This window comes from Perca flavescens, chromosome 3 (assembly GCF_004354835.1).
Source record: "Perca flavescens isolate YP-PL-M2 chromosome 3, PFLA_1.0, whole genome shotgun sequence".
Classification (NCBI taxonomy): Eukaryota; Metazoa; Chordata; class Actinopteri; order Perciformes; family Percidae; genus Perca; species Perca flavescens.
The window spans coordinates 20,987,881-21,001,692 of NC_041333.1; the positions used below are offsets into that span (position 1 = coordinate 20,987,881).

Here is a 13,812-nt window from a genome sequence, read left to right on the forward strand (position 1 = left end):
CAGCGTCACCTAAAATGTTTATTGAGAAAAATATAATAGAAAAGAAAAATATAATAGAGAAAATGAAAAGGTACAGTAGATTTTAAAAGACAAGATTGTAAAAACAATAAAAAGAAGATAGTAAAAACAAATTGTGGGGAAAAGAAAGTATGATCAAGTAGAACTTGAGACGATCATGACTCCAGTTTGGCAACATGTCCTCACACCTTCATCCTGCTCATCATCTGTGGGAGAAACATTTCAATACAATATGAACATTACATTGAGTAAAAGCTAGAGTCACATGCAGTTAGTGTGCTAGATACATGTGGACACCCCTGTTGATACATGGAATAAACACACCGTGAGTTATTATGGCAAAGCCTGAAACCCAACAACCAGCCAGTGTAAAGAAACAAACCCCCATTAACTAAATACAAATTACTAGTATTGACCTTTTAGGAAATCCAGCAAGTTGTTCTCCATTTACAGACCCACGCTTCTGAAAAACGTTTACTAAAAGAAAGTTCTCTTTTACAATAATGTAGTTTTCACACACACACACACACACACACACACACACACACACACACACACACACGGTTTAGTTCACCATCCACACTACCTGCTACTGTCGGATTATCAGATGATGGAGTCTACGGCATACTTGCTGCCTGCTATCAGACTGAGCTCATTAAGTGGCATATGTATGACACCCCAATTCGTATGCCTTTTTTGGCGTGTTATCAAGACGCATACTCTTTTTAGCGTGTTTATCAACGCCGTCTGGCCTCCATTCACTTACATTACCTTGCGACTGCGTGTGAATTTACGCCATAGCGAGTAGGATGAAAGGGCGAAAACCCCCATGGGTCAAACACAGGACTTTAACCCAGGAGACCGGGTATCGTGTCCCGCGTGTCACGTTTCCTAAACCCAAACCATCCGCTGTATACGACGCTCAAAACGCATACAGATACAACGGCATACGCTTTAGAAAGTGGCGTGTATGTTTACGTCCGTTGCATACACGCGGATAGTTCAAAATGCGTACTTATAACACAGCACTTTGCTTAAGAAAGCGGGCGTGTATGTTTATGCAAAGTCATGATGTCATGTTGCTCATACGCCGCCGGCACTCCATTTAAGCCAATTTTCCCACCCTTGCCACTACACAACAAGCAGCATGCTGGTATGGGCAATTTTAGTGCAGAAAGGGAAAATGCCACAGGGTACCTTAACAATTATTTAAGCGTGCCCTGTAAAAGCCTGAATGGATTTGTCTGTGTGCGTTTACCTTGCGAGCACTAGCCGTCAGTCCAGGAGACTTCGCAGACCTGCTGGTGGCCTTCTGTCCTTTAGTGTTCACCTGAGGTGACTTGGAGCTGCCAACTCTGCCTGCCCGGACCACAGCAGCACCTGAAGGAACAGATGTCTGAGCGGGCAACTTTTTTACACTTTTGCCTGGAGATTTCCGGGCAGAGCCTCGTAGTTTGTTCAGCCCTTTCTTTAAGTAGTTGCTGTTTTTAGGGGTGTTTTCAATAGTGAACATCATAGACTCCCTCCGATCAGCCTGAGAGAAAAATTAAATAAAGTGAAACTGTTAGAGAGGCATGCAAAATATATGTACGATTGTGATCCATGACAACATGATGTCATTGTATATAGCATGCATGTATGTATGTATGCATCCCCCCCCCCCCACTCACTGGACTGAGTGCTCTGCCATGAAGCTGAGAGTTGGAAGGTCCACTGATCACGTTCCTGTTCTTTGGAGTGAGTGGACGGGGGAAGCAACTGGCCCTCATCTTTTTCTGTCAGATGGAGACAAGGAAAGACAAGTAAGTAAAAATACAAAAGAAAAGTTAAATTTCAGGTCATGGTTTATTACATTACCAATGAAATAAGCCACTATCACTGACCACTATTATTGGAGAATGATGTAAAAAATAAATAAAATAAAAGTGTTGATGTCAGCTGTACGTAACAAACATTTTTAACAATAATCACTCAAATTTGGTATTTAGGGTAGCAGCAAAGATATGTACTATGACAGGATACTTTACAGTTGATTGTCAAAGATGGTAGTTTTAAATAACTTCAAGTAGTTACATTATAAATGCTAAATATGAATTAAATAAATCTAAGGAAAACATTACAGTTGGAAAAAAAAGCCTATGAAAACATTTATCAGCTGCTAGTGACAACTATTGATGAGCATACTGATGCAAACCAACCTCAGGCGAAGTTTGATGTACAGACAATGTAGATGAAGATCGCTTTGTGCATTTCGGGCTTCTCAGCTGAGAGGAGCCGACTGTTTTTGATGGCAGCTGGCCTGGCATCAACGACAGACGGTGAGAACGAGTACTGATAGCAGCACCCGTTTGCCCCACCATGAGGGAGTGCCGATGGGAGGCCAGAGATTCTTGCATCTGGCCAGGCATCATGGACGCCCGACGGATTGTGTCAGATGGGTCACCCATACGGAGTTCTTCGTCCGTGAAAAGGAATGTACTGCCACGGCCAGTCTAGGAGAACAGACAGAGAGATTCCAGAAAACTAGTGGGAATGAAGTGCAGAAAAGTGCAACAAACTAACACTCAACCATCTTTAAGGCTGGAGTCATACAATTTCAGCATTGGGCAAGTCACTGAACCTGATTGTTAGCCATGCTATTGCTGCCATTGTGTGTGTGTGTGTGTGTGTGTGTGTGTGTGGATGGGTGAATAAGAGACAAATTGTTAAGTGCTTAGGATAAAACATTAATGCAGTCCATTTGCCATGTTCAAACTACCCATTAGTTGGTGCTCTAGTCAACCATATGGTTTTAAGTCAGTATCATCAGATTTACAGTTATGATTAAATGTGTAAATAAATGTTTGTATACATTTTTGGTGTGGTGCGACAACAACCCCTGTGCATTATACCTCCATATTTGTCACTGTTTTGACTACTAATTAGGGACCTTTAATGTGTATGTGTGACTGTATGTCTGTCATGTTCAGTATGCGTGCATGTGTCCCTCTTTACTAACATCAGACTCCACGGGGTAGCTGCTCTTCAAATGAGGAAGGCAGGCCTTGTTCCTGGCCTGCAGCTCTGCTATCCTCATCCAATCCTCTGGTGCCCCATCTGGCTCGTTCTCTTCTCCCGCACAGAATGTACCAGTGGCTGAAGACAACACATGTACAAAAAATAAAGATAAAGAGTTACATATACACCTTAAAGTCTCCGTTTTTGACTACTGCAAGTGTAATACCCATATGCGATCAATTACCATTAATCAATAACTAATTAGTAGGGCTGCCCCGAAGATTGGAATCATCAGCCGAGAAGCCCCAAAGTCAAATCTCATTTTTCCTCAATGTCACTATTTATTTATTTTATTGTATAGCTGCATTATTGTACACAGAGCGAAACACAACATGTAGAGCTGCAATGATTTGTCAATACAAAAAATTAAATCAGTTAAACTGCGCAATAATTTTGTAAAAAAAGCCAAACATTTGATTGTTCCTTTACTTTGTGGTTTTACATTAAAGTAAATGAAATATTTTGGGAATTCTGACTGCTTCGTGGGACTACACAATACAGTTGAGGTCACCTTGCGTTGTAGGACAATGTGATGATACCTTTTCACAGTTTTCTGATGTTATAGTCCAAAGGATTAATATATTAATTGACAAAAAAGTTGACTGATTAATCAATAGCGAAAATAACAGTTAGTTGCAGCCCTAGGTCCACGTCTTTGGCGTTGAAAAAAAAAAAAGACAAAGTACTTTGTTTGCCCAGCTCTGCACGTTGTTTCATTTTCTTTCCAGCCTGACCTCTCACTTAATTTCTCACCGTCCAGTACAACCTCCTGTGAGTAAGCCAGGGATCTACTCACCCTGCGGATGGACTGTGCTCCGTCTGTAGCCTGGCAGACCGATGAATTGGTCGCTGGCGGTCATTCTTGCAGGGGTGTCAAACAGCCCCACGGGTCGTGCAGAGTTTGTACTAGAGATGTTTGGCTGGGAGCGAGCTGAGGCCAGACTGTGGAAAGTCTCATCTGGGTCACTGCTACCTGGGGTTTTCTACAGATCAGAGTTCAACAATCACTTATGGCTACAATAATACTGCAAAACATTTGGGTTCAGCCATTTGAATGCATTTTTACACTGCCTGAGTGTGCAAGAGCCTGAAAGGTGCACACAGAGCTCTATAGTTAAAAGGTGTTCTAGTATGATGGTTTAAAATAAAGTATTATTGAACAAATTAGGAATTGAAATAAAGAACCAGCTGAACCCTCAAAATGGACAAATTACACAATTTCGCCACCATGACTATTTCAGAAATAGTCAGACAAACCATTGTGATTATTAAACTTAACAGTGATTATTCAAGTGTAGCATGTGTTATTGTGAACATGCAATACATGCAAGTGAGTTTCCTCCACCTGGGTCATGGTGATGTTAATAACCTGTGTGGTCCTCCGTCGTTTGACTGATGAAGTTGGATTTTTACAGGCTGAATCCAGTTCCATGTTGTGCGCCATACTGGTCCTAGATGATGAAAAAGAAAACAAAATGATCCCAATAGCAGACGTTTAGGAGGAGCTCTACAACACCCACAACTCTCTCTCACTCATAGTAAACAGAAAAACCTCCTAAAGGTGGCCATTTTGAGAAAAAACAAAGATCGCCACAACGGTACTGTATGACATACCTCTTGATCTGTCTGGTATTTATAGGTGTAAAGTATAGGGTTTCCATTGACTCTGTGTGAAGACCGCGGCGTTTTGCTGCCAAGCGCTCTGAACTGCGAATAAGCGGTGTGCTTGATTCATCGGGTACTCTAAGTTTCCTGCAAAGATAAACACAAAGTATAATGTGAGATTACAATCACAATAGTTTCCCACTATTCCTCTAATGTAAGATTTTAAAGCTTTCCTCAAGTTTTAGGTCTTCATTGTGTACTTTGTTGGAGCACAGAAAAAGCTATGATAAAAGGTCAACATTCAGGGATGTCTTTAGGACAATGGGAACTCCTTGGCTGGGAAAACAAAGTCATGTCAATTTTATTTATATAGTCCAAAATCATAAACCAAAAACAGGTGAAAAGAAGGAGTTGGTTTGGCAGAAAATTGTGTTTTTCTGAATATATAAGAAAATTTATAAATTTGACCGAAGACATTTTGAGCAGTTTTTAAAAAACCCGAACTACACTTCAGAGGCATATTGGGCTTGTTATATGTGGCTGGAACCAAACCAAAATGAGTTTTAACACACTGCCGCTCTGCTCGCATATCTTGCTGTAATACTGGAAGCGGTTATTTTGTGCATTTTAAGGTTGAGTAATGGTTCCCTTGCTCACAACAATGTGCAGAATGTTTTGACAGCTGACATAACCAAAGAAGTACAATCAAATGATCAGTAAATAAAACAGAAACTTCTTTTATTTCCTTTTTTTTTTTAATACAAAAATGTAAATGGCAGAGTTTTATAACACTGTACAGACTTTTTTTATAATTTAGTTACATTATGAAATAGCTGCACATAATGAAATATCTGAAGGCCTAAAATGGCATGCTACATATACTGTATATAAAAGTGTATTACCTTGTGGTGGTCAGAGAGTCTTCCAGAGAGCTATGGTCCAGGCTGTCAACGCTCATGCTTCTCTTCACCTGTGCTCTTGTGTGAACACTTGAGTATGCATCGGCAATATCCAAGTAACCCGACTCTGCACTTCCTTCATTACCATGAATCTTATTCTGTATCCGCAGGTTACGGTCAGCAAAAGCCAGCTACAAGGTAAACGGATACAGAAATCAGCAGAAAAAAGAGAAAAAGTGCAATCAACATCCTTGAACTCTAAAAATTGTTTAACAGTTATTTAAGAGACGGTGCCTTAGTTCTACTCATGCCTCAAAAACACCAACCTGTGCCCCCAAACTGGCCACCCTGTTCAAAAGTGCCTTCTCATTGGTTTGGGCCTTGTCCAAATCCAGTTTCAGCAGCCTGATTTCCATGGTAGTAGCCTTTTCTTCACGCTCTTTAACCTCTAAGGAATGCTTGAGTTGAACCGTCTCCTCTTGGCTTTCCTGGAGAAGCTGTTTCTTGCCATTATAATGACTCACTGCCTTCTCCATCTGTGGCATTATGATAATAAAATAAATATCTCAGCATGAATCACTTAGTCCAAACTATTCATCTGACACCAAACAGATAAACCAACCAAGTATGCACATGAAACTGTCGAGTGATCAATAAGTAACAAGCAGAAAGGAAATATCTTTTTTTTTTTTTAACTGTAAAAAAGTAGTGAAACTAAATGGTGTCATGTTGTGTGGGGATAGTTTATGGTCACACCAACCTGCGCCTTGTAGTGTTCTGCAGCCTCCGATTTAGCCAAGAGCTGTTGCTGCAGGTCTTTCTTTATCGTCTCAATTTCCTCCGCTTTTTCTTTCAAGAGTTTCTCTTTCTCCATTCTAATCATTTCCAGCTCCTGCTGTAGCACAGACTCCAGTTTATCATTCTCTTTCTTTATGGCCTGCTTGGCTTGAGCAAGTCTCTCCTTCTCAAACACCATGGCTTCAAGTTGTTTCTCCAGAGCTCTCTGCTTCTTTTCTGCCTGGAGTATCCTGGCGATGAGTACTTCTTTTTCCTGAACAAGAGCCTCTTTTTCACTTAAAGTGGCAACCTGTACAGCCTCTTTCAGTTTGAGGTCTGCAGCTTGGGTCTCTTTGTAGTGGTTCAGTTCTGCATTTACTGAGACAAGCTGCAGGTGGAAGAGGTCTTTATTTTCTTGCTGTTGTTTAGCAAACAGATCTTCCTTGGATTGCAAAGCCTCCTCAGCCTTCCTCAGTGATGAGCCAAGAGTCTCCACCTGTTTCTTTAAACTTTGGATCTCTTGATGTCGCATATCTGACTGCTCTGAGCTCTCAGTCTTCAGCAGCATCATCTGTTCCTCTTTAGCTTGGATCTCTTCTTTCATCTTCCTCACCTCTTCTTCAGATGCCGACAGTTGCTGCTGCAGTATCTCCTTCTGATGAGCACTCTCCTGCTCCTGTTTGGTGAGCATGGCTACCTGAGTTTGAACCTCCTCCTCTGTCTTTGTGAGAGAGTCACCCATATTAGCGAGTTGATTTTTAAGACATTTGATCTCTTGCTGTAGCATTTCAGAATGTTTTGAGCCTTCAATTTCTATTGTGACCAGTTGTTCCTCTTTAGACTGGATCTGCTCCTTAAGCGCTTTTATCTCCTCTTCAGAGGTTGTCGTCAGGTTTTGAACTGTATCTTTTGCTTGAGAAATCTCCATTTCCTTCTCAGTCAGTAGGTATTCTTTGGCCTGAACCTGCTCTATTGTAGCCTTGAGGGATTCATTCAAACTTTGGACTTGGTCCCTAAGAGAGTGGATCTCTTTCTGTAGCACTTCTGCCTCCTTGCAGCTCTCAACCTTTAGCAGGTCGACCTCACCCTCTTTAGTTCGGATATCCTCCCTCAGCCGATTAACCTCCTCCTCAAGAACGGCACTGTGCTTTCCAAGTTCCTCGATCTGCAAAGAACTCTGCTGCTCCTGCTTGGCCATCAAATCTTCTTTGGCCTGAGCCTGGTCCTTGGCGATCTCAAGAGAATTGCTCAAAGTATTTATTTGTTTATTCAGACTTTCAATCTCTTGCTGTAGCAATTCAGAGTGTGCAGAGGTCTCAGTCTTTAGATGAATGAATTGCTCCTCCTTCACCTGAATCTCTGCATTAAGCCGTTTCACTTCATCATGAGATGCTACCATCTGCACTTGGAGTGCCTCCATATCCTGAGTGCTGTGTAGTTGCTGTTTAGCAAACAGATCTTCCTTGGATTGCAAAGCCTCCTCAGCCTTCCTCAGTGATGAGCCAAGGGTCTCCACCTGTTTCTTTAAACTTTGGATCTCTTGATGTCGCATATCTGACTGCTCGGAGCTCTCAGTCTTCAGCAGCATCATCTGTTCCTCTTTAGCTTGGATCTCTTCTTTCATCTTCCTCACCTCTTCTTCAGATGCCAACAGTTGCTGCTGCAGTATCTCCTTCTGATGAGCACTCTCCTGCTCCTGTTTGGTGAGCATGGCTACCTGAGTTTGAACCTCCTCCTCTGTCTTTGTGAGAGAGTCACCCATATTAGCGAGTTGATTTTTAAGACATTTGATCTCTTGCTGTAGCATTTCAGAATGTTTTGACCCTTCATTTTCTATGGTGACCAGCTGTTCCTCTTTAGACTGGATCTGCTCCTTAAGGGCTTTTATCTCCTCTTCAGAGGTTGTTGTCAGGTTTTGATAGTTATCTTTTTCCTGAGTCAGTAGGTGTTCTTTGGCCTGAACCTGCTCTATTGTAGCCTTGAGGGATTCATTCAAACTTTGGACTTGGTCCCTAAGAGAGTGGATCTCTTTCTGTAGCACTTCTGCCTCCTTGCAGCTCTCAACCTTTAGCAGGTCGACCTCACCCTCTTTAGTTCGGATATCCTCCCTCAGCCGATTAACCTCCTCCTCGAGAACGGCACTGTGCTTTCCAAGTTCCTCGATCTGCAAAGAGCTCTGCTGCTCCTGCTTGGCCATCAAATCTTCTTTGGCCTGAGCCTGGTCCTTGGCAATCTCAAGAGAATTGCTCAAAGTATTTATTTGTTTATTCAGCCTTTCAATCTCTTGCTGTAGCAATTCAGAGTGTGCAGAGGTCTCAGTCTTTAGATGAATGAATTGCTCCTCCTTCACCTGAATCTCTGCATTAAGCCGTTTCACTTCATCATGAGATGCTACCATCTGCACTTGGAGTGCCTCCATATCCTGAGTGCTGTGTAGTTGCTGTTCAGCAAACTTATTTTCCTTGGATTGCATATCCTCTTCAGCCTCTCTCAGTGATGAGCCAAGGGTCTCCACCTGTTTCTTTAAACTTTGGATCTCTTGATGTCGCATATCTGACTGCTCTGAGCTCTCAGTCTTCAGCAGCATCATCTGTTCCTCTTTAGCTTGGATCTCTTCTTTCATCTTCCTCACCTCTTCTTCAGATGCCGACAGTTGCTGCTGCAGTATCTCCTTCTGATGAGCACTCTCCTGCTCCTGTTTGGTGAGCATGGCTACCTTAGTTTGAACCTCCTCCTCTGTCTTTGTGAGAGAGTCACCCATATTAGCGAGTTGATTTTTAAGACATTTGATCTCTTGCTGTAGCATTTCAGAATGTTTTGAGCCTTCAATTTCTATTGTGACCAGTTGTTCCTCTTTAGACTGGATCTGCTCCTTAAGGGCTTTTATCTCCTCTTCAGAGGTTGTTGTCAGGTTTTGATAGTTATCTTTTTCCTGAGTCAGTAGGTGTTCTTTGGCCTGAACCTGCTCTATTGTAGCCTTGAGGGATTCATTCAAACTTTGGACTTGGTCCCTAAGAGTGTGGATCTCTTTCTGTAGCACTTCTGCCTCCTTGCAGCTCTCAACCTTTAGCAGGTCGACCTCACCCTCTTTAGTTCGGATATCCTCCCTCAGCCGATTAACCTCCTCCTCAAGAACGGCACTGTGCTTTCCAAGTGCCTCGATCTGCAAAGTGCTCTGCTGCTCATGCTTGGATTTTTCTGCCAACAGATTTTCCTTGGATTTCAAATCCTCCTCAGCTTTCCTCAGTGAGGAACGAAGACACTCAACCTGTTTCTTTAAATCTTGGATCTCTTGATGTAGTAGTTCTGACTGCGCCAAGCTTTGATTTTTCAACATGTTAATCTGTTCCTCTTTAGTCTGAATCTCCTCGTTCATGCTCCTTACCCTCTCTTCAGAAGCAGACAGCTGTTGCTGCAGGGCCACTGTCTGGTGAGCACTTTGCTCCTCCTGCTTTGTAAGCATTCCCTCCTGAGCCTGAACTTGTTCCTCAGCCTTTCTGAGAGAGTCATTAAGATTTTCTAGTTGAGCTTTCAGGCCTGTAATCTCTTGCTCCAGCGATTCAGACTGTTGAGAAGAGTCATTCTTTAGAATAACAAACTGCTCGTTCTTTACCTGTATCGCTCTGTTTAACTTCTGAACCTCCTCTTCACAGGTTACAATCTGTTGCTGGAGTACCTCCCTTTGTTGGACATTCTCTTGTTGGGTTTTAGCCAGTAGGTCTTGCTTAAATTGAATTTCCTGCTCAGCCTGTTTGAGAGACGAGCTAAGCTCTTTCACTTGGACCGATAAGGTATCGATTTTATTACAAAAAATGTCTTGCTCATTAGACTTTTCCTGAAGTAATTTGGCAAGCATTTCCTCTTTGGCTTGAATTTCATTTTTGTTGTTTTTGGTATTATCTGTTAGAATGTCAACTTCTTCTCTGAGACTGTTAATTTGTTGGTCTTTATCAGCCAAGAGAGAAGTGGCTGCAGATAACTTTGTCTCAAGATCTTTCACGTTTTCATCAGACTGGCAGAGAAGGCTTTCCTTTTCTCTCTTTATTTCCTTTAGTTTTTCAATTTCTTGTTCACAAGCATCAATATGCTGTTGTAGTCTGGTGATCTGCTCAGTTTTCTGCTGCGTAACTTGCTCAAGTTGAATCTTGAGCTCCAGGATCTCTTGCTGAAGGACTGCTCTCTGCTCAGTGATCTCCTTTTGTAATTTGTCTAAAATTTCATCCTTAGCTTGAATGATTTTTTCAGTTTGGGACTCCTGTTGCTGCATGAGCTCTTTCTGTTGATTTAATTCTTGTTGATACTCTGCCAGCTGCTGTGTTTTGGCCTGAATCTCCACCTCAGCCTTTTTCAGGGAGCAAGATGTGCTCTCCAGCTCATCCTTCAAACCTTTGATTTCAGTGTCCAAAATGTCTCTCTGGAAATTTAAGAAGTGAAGACAATAGTAACCATCTCATCCAAAATAGATTTTAAAAGATTGCAAAAAAGCATACTTTACATTTGATTAACAAACACTTCTGAATTCAGCTTTTACATATATTAAATGGACTTTACCTCCATTACAGGCCCCATATTCTCTCCTACTTCTTCCTTAGTGGCCCTGCTTATTACATCCTCCAGACAGGAAATCTTTCCTTGAAGGATCTGAATTTGTTCAGTCAGTAACTCCTGAGAAAACAAAGAGGAGCATATTACGTTGAACCCATTTGCGTAGAACCCGATATGTAATCAAAGTAATGGAAAAATGTAATCATCAACTGCAATCAACACAAAACTCTTGCTTTTTTCCTTCTGAAGGTGTAACTACCTTTTGAGCAGTGGCTTGGTTAAGTTCCGACTGTAAGTGGTCCGTTTTGCTCCGCCAATCCTCCTCAGAAAATGCTTGGGTTTCTGTCAGCCTGCCAACTTCTGCTTCGAAGATGGCCAGCTTGGAACACACTGCCCTCATCTGCAAAACATTCAAAGAATACCTCAACAATCAGTATGAAGTGAAAGCTTTAGTTTCAACATTGACACATGCGACTAGTGCCAACCCCACTGAGACTCGCTTATCCACTGCTCATGTTGAATCTTTTAAGGATGTACAAATTGCACATGACTGTTATTGCCAATCCCCTCATAAGTGAGAAAACAGAGATGCAATTTAACATAACTTTGCACGTGTGCCATTACCTGGGATGAAAGCACACCGTTTTCATCTGACAGCTCATCCACTTTCCTCTCCATAAGTGAGGAGTTACTCTTCAGGTCTTTATTGTGCTTTAACATCTCATTAAGACGCATTTGTAACCTAAGACAACAACAAAAAACAGTTAGCAAAGCAGTCTTTTTAACCCTTTTAAATAAAATTCTTAACGTTTGGGATGGGTTTCGGTAATAAATACACATTTCTCACGTAAATGGGTTATAGCTATGGCTAGGCTGAAGAAAATAACATTTTGCAAGGGTCTGCTCAGGACAAAATTAGCAGGGGTGGTGTGCCACGGCATGTAGAAGTACAGTATACTATTCACAAACTCAAGTTGAAAATCTTTGATGTAAAAGGTGTTGATAGTGGCGTCATGCATTAATTAAAGCAAAGAAATCTCTGTCCTGGTACTTACGTGTTGTTCTTGGTCTCAAGCTCATTGATTTGATCCTTGATAAAATTCTCTTGTGCATGTTGCTCTTTTTTCAGCTTATCCAGGCAGTACTGCAACTGGTTGCAATGGGACTCTAAAGAAAAAGTAAATATTGACCAGGGTTTGAAGAAGAAGAAGAAAAAAAAAAAAAAAAAAAAAAAAAAAAAGAGACAAAAACAAATGGAAAAAAAATTTAAAAAGTTGTACTTATTAATCTTTTCAACTTAACTAACAATTTTTTTATACAACCACTGAAATGTGGTACCTCTCTGTGCAAGGAGTGCAATCTTGCTGGCCAGCTCACTCTCCAACCCATCTCTGTGGTCTCTCTCCCTGATCATCTGTCGTTCCATCTTCCTCAACTGAAATTTTGGTGTGTTCATGATATTCTGCAGAGGAGAGTTGCTGTGGAAATAAAAGCATACCAGACATGCTAAAGAATTATAATCAAATCATGAAAACATTCATGATTTACAAATAATGTATTATTCATAAATGGTTACATGTATATTGGTAAAGTTTTAATGTTTTGATGCAATGCAACCCTACACAGTTAAGCCATTTTGTTATGGTGTGAAGTTACTGGAAGTTCAGCATGGTAGATTAAACTGCTTTTATGTTTATATAAAACCCAACTACAACTTATTACAAAGAATCCAAAAAAAAAAAAAAAACTGATTTCACTTAATATTCTCTCAGGCTGAAAAAGGTTTATTTATTTTCATTTCTCAGCACTGAAATGTGTCCTCTACATTTAACCCATCCTACACAGTGAAGTAGTGGGCAGCCTTAGCGCCTAGGGACCATCTCCAGTTATTTTGCCAGTGCCGTTTGGACAGGGGCACTAACCCAACATACATGTTTTTGGTAGTGGGAAACCAGAGCACCCGGAAGAAACCCATGCGAACACGGGAAGAACATGCAAACTCCACAGAGAAGGGCCCTGCCAGGACCGGGGATCGAACCCAGTTGTTGTGAGGCGACAGTGCTAACCAGTGACCCACCGTGCCGCACCTTTCAATGGAGACAAGCTAGTTTTAGCGCAAAATGAACCTAGGGGTTAATAACATGTGTGTACAGAGGTGTGGTATAAAATAGCAATTTACCCTCTGCCCCTAAAGCTAGCGTTAGCAGCTAACCACCAGTTTGCAGTAGCTTGTTCAAAGTTAGAAATGCATTCAATTAGCATGAAAACACATCCCAGAGAACGATCGACTGTACACAGGTTATTAACCCCTAGGATCATTTTGCGCTGGATTTGTCCTTTAAATAAAAAATGACTAGTAAAGAGGTTCGATAGATCATTGCCCAAACCAAAGTTTGGATTAATGTTGCCTGCAAAATTGCCTTATTCACATTTAATGAATGATAGGCACTTGGTTGGACAAATTTAAATCCACACTGATACCTGACTGAGGAGGAAGCCACAGTTTGCATGTCGACAAATGTGACTCTCTGTCTGCGGTCGAAAACGGGGGACTCGTCATCTGTTAACGAGGAGCTAGTTGACACATTGGAGGTAGAGGTGGTTGCTGATCGCTCAAATATTTCACGGCTGACAGATATACCTGAAATTAAATGAGAAATACATTTTGACTAATTGTACAGCTTGCATGTAAGTCCAAACTAGAAAGCTAGTGTTATACAGCAGCATAACTTGTGTTACACTTGTCTCAATTAGTATGACATATGAGGAAATGAAAGATTTAAGAAATTTGTGACTTACGTCTCCTTGCCAAATAGGCATCGAGTCTTTTGCTCAAAAACACGCAGCCGTCACTCTCCATAACAAAGGACTCAGTAAGGTGTGCTATCTCTTGCTAACAGATAAAAGTGGG

At 41.4% G+C, this 13,812-nt stretch overlaps 1 protein-coding gene across 5 annotated transcripts in view; it reads right to left on the bottom strand.

Annotated features, from left to right (window-relative positions):
• Positions 1 to 13,812, bottom strand: part of LOC114552514 (nuclear mitotic apparatus protein 1) — a 15,356-nt gene continuing 1,544 nt past the window's right edge. The window contains exons 7-25 of one of the 5 annotated variants that reach the window (XR_003692179.1): positions 13,701 to 13,794; positions 13,383 to 13,542; positions 12,240 to 12,379; positions 11,957 to 12,068; positions 11,526 to 11,643; positions 11,161 to 11,301; positions 10,908 to 11,021; positions 6,340 to 10,770; positions 5,906 to 6,115; positions 5,583 to 5,770; positions 4,690 to 4,827; positions 4,421 to 4,526; positions 3,872 to 4,058; positions 3,017 to 3,153; positions 2,217 to 2,510; positions 1,689 to 1,793; positions 1,277 to 1,552; positions 435 to 495; positions 1 to 224 (exon numbers count right to left, since the gene is read on the bottom strand). Coding sequence is in view for 3 of the 5 variants with exons in the window: in XM_028573372.1 (XP_028429173.1) it covers positions 201 to 224; positions 1,277 to 1,552; positions 1,689 to 1,793; positions 2,217 to 2,510; positions 3,017 to 3,153; positions 3,872 to 4,058; positions 4,421 to 4,526; positions 4,690 to 4,827; positions 5,583 to 5,770; positions 5,906 to 6,115; positions 6,340 to 10,770; positions 10,908 to 11,021; positions 11,161 to 11,301; positions 11,526 to 11,643; positions 11,957 to 12,068; positions 12,240 to 12,379; positions 13,383 to 13,542; positions 13,701 to 13,794 (6,975 nt within the window). In the remaining 2 variants the exon portion in view is untranslated. Of the gene's footprint in view, positions 225 to 434; positions 511 to 1,276; positions 1,553 to 1,688; positions 1,794 to 2,216; positions 2,511 to 3,016; positions 3,154 to 3,871; positions 4,059 to 4,420; positions 4,527 to 4,689; positions 4,828 to 5,582; positions 5,771 to 5,905; positions 6,116 to 6,339; positions 10,771 to 10,907; positions 11,022 to 11,160; positions 11,302 to 11,525; positions 11,644 to 11,956; positions 12,069 to 12,239; positions 12,380 to 13,382; positions 13,543 to 13,700; positions 13,795 to 13,812 lie in introns of all 5 variants that reach the window. The other 4 variants (XR_003692178.1, XM_028573374.1, XM_028573373.1 and 1 more) reach the window with 4 other exon arrangements.